We start from the raw sequence: 8,833 nt of genomic DNA, 5'->3' as shown, positions 1-8,833 counted from the left end.
TTTTTGGAGAGAGATGTTATTTCCTTGCTTTGTCTAGTCACTTTAGATTGTGTGTCTGTCAGTGTTTTTTTCAAGGACTCTGCAATATCTACAACTTGAGTCAATTTCTCCTTTTGTTCATCATTTATTTGCTTGAGGTTGTCATTTTCCTTCTTGATTTGTACATTTTGATGTGTCAATTCTTTAATTTGCTGACTAGAGCATGGTACACATTCCTCCATGGAGGACGGACGTTTTGGCCACGGACGTTTTGGCCTGGACGTTTCGGCCTAGGATCTTTTGGCCAAAAAAATTTTTGAGGTAGGATGTTTTGGCCAAAAAAAAAACTATTTCCATAATATGCAAATTATGATCTGGACATTAATACGTTACCATATGTTACAGTATAATTAATCATTCTTTTTAAAAAAATAATTGTGAATAAAATTTATTTTCATAACTCTTTTGGTTTGTTGTAAATGGCAAATATTTTCACATACACAAACACATACAATATGTATATGTACATATACAATGTGTATATGTTTATATGTATACATATAAAAAAATCATAAAAAATAAAAATAAAATACCATGAGTATGTTTTACTATCAGTTTAATTTGTTCACTTATACTATAACATTCTTTAGAATAATCTCCAGACCATATTTTGCACGTTATGGATATGAGTGTTGATCGGAGCTGGCTTAATCAACACGTGTCCCGCTCGAGGGCATGAAACTGATATCGGATAATTAGGAATAAACAATGTGACACCGGGGACTGTTTGTTGTGTTTTATTAATGTAAAATTCAACAATTTATAGATAAAAAAAAACTAGTTTTATTTTTGTTTTCTCTATTTTTGATTTTCCAGGACATTTCAGCAGTGTCCGGGACATCGGGATGAGTATGTCATTTCCGGGACAATCCTGGACAATCCGGGACTTATGACATATATGGTATAGATAAACTTGTTTTAAGCTGCTGTTTAAGCTAGCATACAGTATAAATTTACAATTTATGGTTTAAGGCTGTTTCGCTACAAGCAACAACGAATTATTCTGACACAGTGTCATTCTGTTAATAGCCATCATAGAATATTTGCATAATATTATTAGCAAAATACCATGCACTTTACATGGTACCCCATTTTTCTTAAAAGTTTAAAGTAACCATGGCAACAGAGATGTTTAAAATAGCTTTTATCATGCTTTTTGTCGTTATTTCTTATAAAAAATACTGAATAAGATTATCTTTCTAGTTAATGTAGCTTTAAAACATAATTATTATTTTTAACGTAAGTTATATTTTCATGTTATTTGCATTTATTCAAATAAATTTCACAGGTTAGAATACTTACAGCAGTACCCCTCGTCTGGAATTTTTCGTGCAAAAATCATTCAAGTTCCTGCTACTATTCACATGGATATTGTTGAAATGAAAATAAAAAGCCGAAGCTTTGTTTCTTAAATAGACCAGTGTCAACGCTTTTGAATTTTACATTTAGATACATAGGTCACGGGCTTCGTTTCCATGGTAACATCAATTCAGTTCAAGAAATCACTATTTTCTTCTGAAATTTGAACAATTTTAGATCTTAGTTTTAGTACATAAGTAACAAATTATCAACAGAAACTGAAAAATAGGTATAACAAATCAAACTACTAGATTTTTTATTTGAAAATGGCCGTAAAAAGTAACCTTTCACCCAACTATATTCCAAATAACATTGGTTACCATCATCTATTTTCTTACATTCCTCATAACATTTCAATATAACTACATAAAAGACGCAAAATATTGATTATTATTCTGAGCAAAAGACTCATAAAAAATATTTCAGCAAATAATGGTTTATTGAAAATAGTTAAAATAAAGGAAATGCACAGAATTACGTACTTTCAAGATAAAAGCTAATAATTTTGAGCCGTGACTGACATGTAATGTCATGACATCAATGACGTCATTTAAAGGCAACATTGTTTTGAAGCGTTTCTGCGGCAATTTTTTCATTATTTCTATATTATTAAACTATAAAGCTACAGCTTGAAGACAGCGAGGTTCATGATTTGTTTTCAGAAAAATGAATATACAAACACATTTAGTTTGTCGTAAACGTCTTCGTAAATCGTCACGTTAGCTTCCGGTTGGACATGCGCACATACAGAATATGAAGGTAACCTACCTCCTTAAGATGTCATGAAATTTTTTTTATGTTTTTCCATTTTATTTAAGAAAACCTAGAACAAATAATGTCATCACATGATGCACATGTCAAATTCTTTATTACTACAGAATATCATATGCTTGACTAATATGTTTGCTCCTTTTAATTAATCCGATCAATAACACAACAATTGCACTGTTGTCACCTGTACCATGTTTGCCTGTCTTACCTAAATTAATCCTATTTACACTTTGCATTGTTAGCATTAACTCTTTTGTTGATAAGATATTGTTTCAATATTGAAAATGCTATATTCTAACTTTAAAGTAGGAAATACAGACTACTATGAAAGAACTTCTATAAATGAAATGTTTTATAAGATCCTTTTTGAAAGAGTACAAATTCTGGGCATGTAAATATTTACAATAAAATAGATTTTAAAGTTGAACCTTTAATTATTACATATTAAGAATTTAATATATGGTTTAGTTTCGCCTTCCTGGCATAATGACACACCTAGTACCAGAAATGTTACAGGTTATTATAAAACTTAGTGCCATTATGATAAGAAGGCAGAATAATCCCTGTATAGACATTTTCATTCTGGATTATGTTTTCATTTATTTTTAACCAGTATTTAGTATTTATTAATATTTTCCACAGACTTACAATGATAAATTTATTTATTGTTTTTTTTATCCGTACCACCAATATTTGAGCATTTATCTGAAAGCTAATTCGTTATGATACATCAGCGTCAGAACTACATGAACATTACGTTATTACTACATTAAGTTTCCATGTAAACAACTTTAATAATGATGACAAAATCAACTATAATGTAAGATACTCTATACAGTTATAATAGCGCTTTTTGCAATTCAAATAATGCAGCTTATTGATGCATGTTTTTTTTGGGGTTTTTTTGTGAAATTTCTATTGATTTGATTTGATTAAGGTTTCACAGCATACAAACAATGTGCAGGTTATATGATACCAAACTGAATGAAAAATGTTTGTTTCATATCTCATTGTAATCAAAATAAAAAATGTGGTATAGAAGAAAACTTTTATATCAGTTGGAATTACAGAAAAAAGTTTTCGGACTCATATAACTATGTAAATTCAGTGTTACAACATATTTTCTAGTTATTTGGTATCATGGAATTTATTCACTGTCTTTGAATTAGAGAGTCTCACTTCAGACGGTGCTATTGGGTGTGACAGTTGCTGTACATTACGTTACCTTTCATAAACAGAATGAGTCAAACAGATTCTGCTATTGTTATTCTTATGATTTGTTGCATTCTATGCCAAGGGATCTACTTCTAGACTTTCCTTATTTTGACCTTGTCTGCACAATAGCAGCTTCGTTTATGATTTGATTTTAACCAAACTTGCACACAACTTGTATCACCATAAGATCTTGATTCTTTTTTATACGCCCGCAGAGACATATTATGTTGTCGCCTCGGTGTCCGTCTGTCTGTCTGTGTGTTGGTTAGCAATTTCCCTTCCGCTCTGTAACTCTTGAACCCCTTGATGGATTTCAGAGAAACCTGACACAAATGTTCTCTCAATGAAAGGATGTGCAGAGCGCATGTTTCGGATGGCTAAATTCAATGTCAAGGTCTCACTTAGGGGGTCAAATATCATATGACTTTGTTTTATGTGAATACTGCTCTGCATTTGGGTTGCATTGCAGTGCTCTTGTTTTTATTTGGCAGATCCTTAGTTTGTTTGCTTACAATATTTTTTTAATTACTTCCCTTTTATGTTACTATAAATAGCTCATTTAGTAACTTTTTTATTATTGGCCATACGGAAAAACTGAGACCACTTTTTTGTGGTACAACATGGATGGTACCTCCAATTTTTAGGTGTATTTTGACATATCTGTACCTTGTAAGAATTTTTTCTTTTTGTTTTTGGTTATAAAGCAGTGGTACTCAGGTGAGCAATCAGGGCCCTCTTGTTTAAGTTTCTTTCTTTTTAGCTCACATGTCAAGTAGTGAAAAGGTGAGCTTTTGTGATGACCCTTCGTCAATTGTCTGTCTGTCCACAATTTCCTTTTGAACAAAATATAGAACACATTTTGTATTTGATTTTAATCAAACTCGCGGACAATTTGTATGGGCATACTATCTTGGTTCCTTTTGAAAACTGGTGAGATCCCTTCATGTATTCCAGAGTTATGGCCCCTTAAAGAGCCAGAATTAGCTATTTCTAGCTTGTGAACACGATAGAGACCACATTTTGCAATCAAGTTTAATCAAACTTGCACACAACTTGTAAGGGCATAATATCTCGTTCTTTTTGAAAACTGGCCAAATCCCAACTTGGGTGCAGATCATGATCAGACTGTATGAATGTGATCAGTGCTGATGATATGATCTGTACTGGTCGCAAAGGCAAAATCAAACATATCCAGCATGATAAGGATTAAGGTTAGTTACCAGAGACTACATGTATGTTGTTCATTCTTTTTCACTTTGTGATTTTAGGAACCAGTGGAAAAATCTATAAAGTAGCTACAAAAATTCCTATCTTGAAATCTTGCAATTTACACTTGGTATGACTTGGCACTTGCGCAAGCAGATGGTTAAAAGGATTCTCAATAAATATTTTAACAGACTTTAATTATGTCTCCCCCAGGAGACATATTGTTTTTGCCCTGTCCGTCCGTCCGTCCGTCACTCCGTCCGTCCTTCTGTCCGTCCGTACGTCACACTTCATTTCCGAGCAATAACTGGAGAACCATTTGACCTAGAACCTTCAGACTTCATAGGGTTGTAGGGCTGCTGGAGTTGACGACCCCTATTGTTTTTGGGGCCACTCCGTCAAAGGTCAAGGTCACAGGGGCCTGAACATTGAAAACCATTTCCGATCAATAACTAGAGAACCACTTGACCCAGAATGTTGAAACTTCATAGGATGATTGGCCATGAAGAGTAGATGACCCCTATTGATTTTAGGGTCACTCCGTCAAAGGTCAAGGTCACAGGGGCCTGAACATTTAAAACCATTTCCGATCAATAACTAGAGAACCACTTGACCCAGAATGTTGAAACTTCATAGGATGATTGGCCATGAAGAGTAGATGACCCCTATTGATTTTGGGGTCGCTCCGTCAAAGGTCAAGGTCACAGGGGCCTGAACATTTAAAACCATTTCCGATCAATAACTAGAGAACCACTTGACCCAGAATGTTGAAACTTCATAGGATGATTGGCCATGAAGAGTAGATGACCCCTATTGATTTTGGGGTCACTCTGTCAAAGGTCAAGGTCACAGGGGCCTGAACATTGAAAACCATTTCCGATCAATAACTAGAGAACCACTTGACCCAGAATGTTGAAACTTCATAGGATGATTGGCCATGAAGAGTAGATGACCCCTATTGATTTTGGGGTCACTCCGTCAAAGGTCAAGGTCACAGGGGCCTGAACATTTAAAACCATTTCCGATCAATAACTAGAGAACCACTTGACCCAGAATGTTGAAACTTCATAGGATGATTGGCCATGAAGAGTAGATGACCCCTATTGATTTTGGGGTCACTCCATCAAAGGTCAAGGTCACAGGGGCCTGAACATGGAAAACCATTTCCGATCAATAACTAGAGAACCACTTGACCCAGAATGTTGAAACTTCATAGGATGATTGTACATGCAAAGTAGATTACCCCTATCAATTTTGGGGTCACTCCATTAAAGGTCAAGGTCACAGGGGCCTGAACATTGAAAACCATTTCCGGTCAGCAACTTGAGAACCACTTGACCCAGAATGTTGAAACTTAATAGGATGATTGGTCATGCAGAGTAGATGACCCCTATTGATTTTGGGGTCACTCTGTGAAAGGTCAAGGTCACAGGGGCCTGAACATTGAAAACCATTTCCGGTCAGTAACTTGAGAACCACTTGACCCAGAATGATGAAACTTCATAGGATGATTGGTCATGCGGAGTAGATGACCCCTAACGATTTTAGGGTCACTCTGTTAAAGGTCAAGGCCACAGGGGCCTGAACATGGAAAACCATTTCCAATCAATAACTTGAGAACCTCTCGACCCAGAATGTTGAAACTTCATAGGATGATTGTTCATGCAGAGTAAATGGCCCCTATTGTTTTTGGGATCACTCCGTTAAAGGTCAAGGTCACAGAGGCCTGAACATTGATAACCAGTTCCGATCAATAACTTGAGAACCACTTGACAAGAATGTTGAAACTTCATAGGATGATTGAACATGCAGGGTAGATGACCCCTATTGATTTTGGGGTCAGTCTATTAAAGGTCAAGGTCACAGTGGCCTGTTCATGTAAAATCATTTTTTGGAAATAACTTGAGAACCACTTGACCTACAATGTTGAAACTTAATAGGATGATTGGACATGCAGAGTAGATGACCCCTATTTATTTTGAGGTCACTTGATCCAAGGGCAAGGTCACAGGAGCCTGAACAGTGACTTGAGAACCACTAGGCCAAGAGTGTTGAAATTTAGCGGGATGACTGGACATGCCAAGTAGATGATCCCTATTGCAGCCAACCATCAGTGTCTCTTTGACTTTCACTCCTGACCCCTATTGACTTCTTGCCTATAGGACTTTGCATTGGGGGAGACATGCGCTTTTTTACAAAAGCATTTTCTAGTTTCACATTATTTGTGTTTCAGATACAGAAAAGTTCACGTTTATATAACTGCAGTACAAATGGAGGGTCAAGGTGAAAGTAAAGAAAAAGGTTCCACTCACTGCCTTATTGAGGAAGAGTACACTATTGCAGTTCCTATGGTAATCATATTTTGTAATATTATTTACTCATCAGTGAAGTAATTGTTGAAGTCACTATTTTTGTGTTTGTTTTTTGCATGTGCTAGTTTAACCTTGAGCCAGCTGGTGGCAAGTGATTTTGCCTTTGCGATCGGTACAGACCAAGGGATGTGCAGGTTCATCTTGGTCTGCACTGTCCACTATTCAGTCAGTAAATTTTCAGTGAATACCCCTTCAAATGATAAATGGTACTGCCCAAAGTGAATGAAAGACCAGTCCATTTTTACCTCACCTGTCACGAAGTGCCAAGGTGAGCTATTGTGACCGCTTGATGTCCGTCGTCTGTCGTGCGTCAACAATTTGTAAAAAAAATCCTCTTCTTGAAAACCACTGGGCAGAATTACACCAAACTTCACAGGAATGATCCTTGGGTGGCCCCCTTTCAAAATTGTTCAAAGAATTGAATTCCATGGAGAACTCTGGTTGCCATGGCAACTGAAAGGAAAAACTTTAAAAATCTTCTTCTCAAAAACCAGAAGCCCTAGAGCTTAGATATTTGGTGTGAAGCATTGCCTAGTGGACCTCTACCAAGTTTTTCAAATCATGACCCCGGGGTAAAAATTTACCCCGCCCCAGGGGTCAATTGATTTTACATAGCAAAATCTTAAAAAATCTTCTCAAAAAGCAGAAGCCCTAGAGCTTAGATGTTTGACATGTAGCATTGCCTAGTGGACCTCTACTTAATTTGTTCAAATCATGACCTCTGGGTCAAAATTGACCCCGCCCCCGGGATCACTTGATTTTACATATGAAAATCTTCAAAAAATTTCTAAAAATAAACCAGAAGGTCTAGAGCTTAGATATTTGACATCTAGCATTGCCTAGTGGACCTCTACAAAATTTGTTTAAATCATGACCCTCGGGGTCAAAATTGACCCCGCCCCAGGGGTCACTTGATTTTACTTAGGAAAATCTTAAAAAATCTTCTTCTCAAAAACCAGAAGCCCTAGAGCTTAGATATATGGTGTGAAGCATTGCCTAGTGGACCTCTACCAAGTTTGTTCAAATCATGACCCCGGGGTCAAAATTGACCCCACCCCAGGGGTTACTTGATTGTACATAGAAAAATCTTAAAAAAACTTCTCAAAAAGCATAAGCCCTGGAGCTTAGATATTTGACATGTAGCATTGCCTAGTGGACCTGTACTAAAGTTGTTCAAATCATGACCCCGGGGTCAAGATTGACCCCGCCCCAGGGGTCACTTGATTTTACATATGAAAATCTTCAAAAGATTTATAAAAATAAACCAGAAGGCCTAGAGCTCAGATATTTCGCATGTAGCATTGCCTAGTGGACCTCTACAAAATTTGTTTAAATCATGACCCTCGGGGTCAAAATTGGCCCCGCCGCCGGGGTCACTTGATTTTACATAGGAAAATCTTTAAAAAATCTTCTTCTCAAAAACCGGAAGCCCTAGAGCTTAGATATTTGACATGTAGCATTGCCTAGTGGACCTCTACTAAAATTATTCAAATCATGACCCGGGGATCAAAATTGACCCCGCCCCAGGGGTCACTTGATTTTACATATGAAAATCTTCAAAAATTTTCTAAAAATAAACCAGAAGGCCTAGAGCTTAGATATTTCACATGTAGCATGGCCTAGTGGACCTCTACAACATTTGTTCAAATCATGACCCCCGGGATCAAAATTGACCCCGCCCCAGGGGTCACTTGATTTTACATATGAAAATCTTCAAAAATTTTCTAAAAATAAACCAGAAGGCCAAGATCTTAGATATTTGACATGTAGCATTGCCTAGTAGACTTCTACAAAATTTGTTCAAATCATACCCCCGGGGTCAAATTGGCTCCGCCCCATGGGGGTTACTTGATTGTACATAAAAAAATCTT

At 36.5% G+C, this 8,833-nt stretch overlaps 1 protein-coding gene across 1 annotated transcript in view; it reads left to right on the top strand.

The window, feature by feature from the left end:
• The first annotated feature begins 6,827 nt into the window (after positions 1–6,827).
• LOC123529217 (E3 ubiquitin-protein ligase Mdm2-like) overlaps positions 6,828–8,833 on the top strand; it is a 59,646-nt gene continuing 57,640 nt past the window's right edge. The window contains exon 1 of the mRNA XM_053522223.1: positions 6,828–6,941. Coding sequence (XP_053378198.1) covers positions 6,861–6,941 — 81 coding nt within the window. The 5' untranslated portion in view covers positions 6,828–6,860. The remainder of the gene's footprint in view (positions 6,942–8,833) is intronic.

This window comes from Mercenaria mercenaria, chromosome 13 (assembly GCF_021730395.1).
Source record: "Mercenaria mercenaria strain notata chromosome 13, MADL_Memer_1, whole genome shotgun sequence".
Lineage (NCBI taxonomy): Eukaryota > Metazoa > Mollusca > Bivalvia > Venerida > Veneridae > Mercenaria > Mercenaria mercenaria.
The sequence above is the reverse complement of the archived record's forward strand: the minus strand, read 5'-3'. Positions and strand labels throughout refer to the sequence as shown.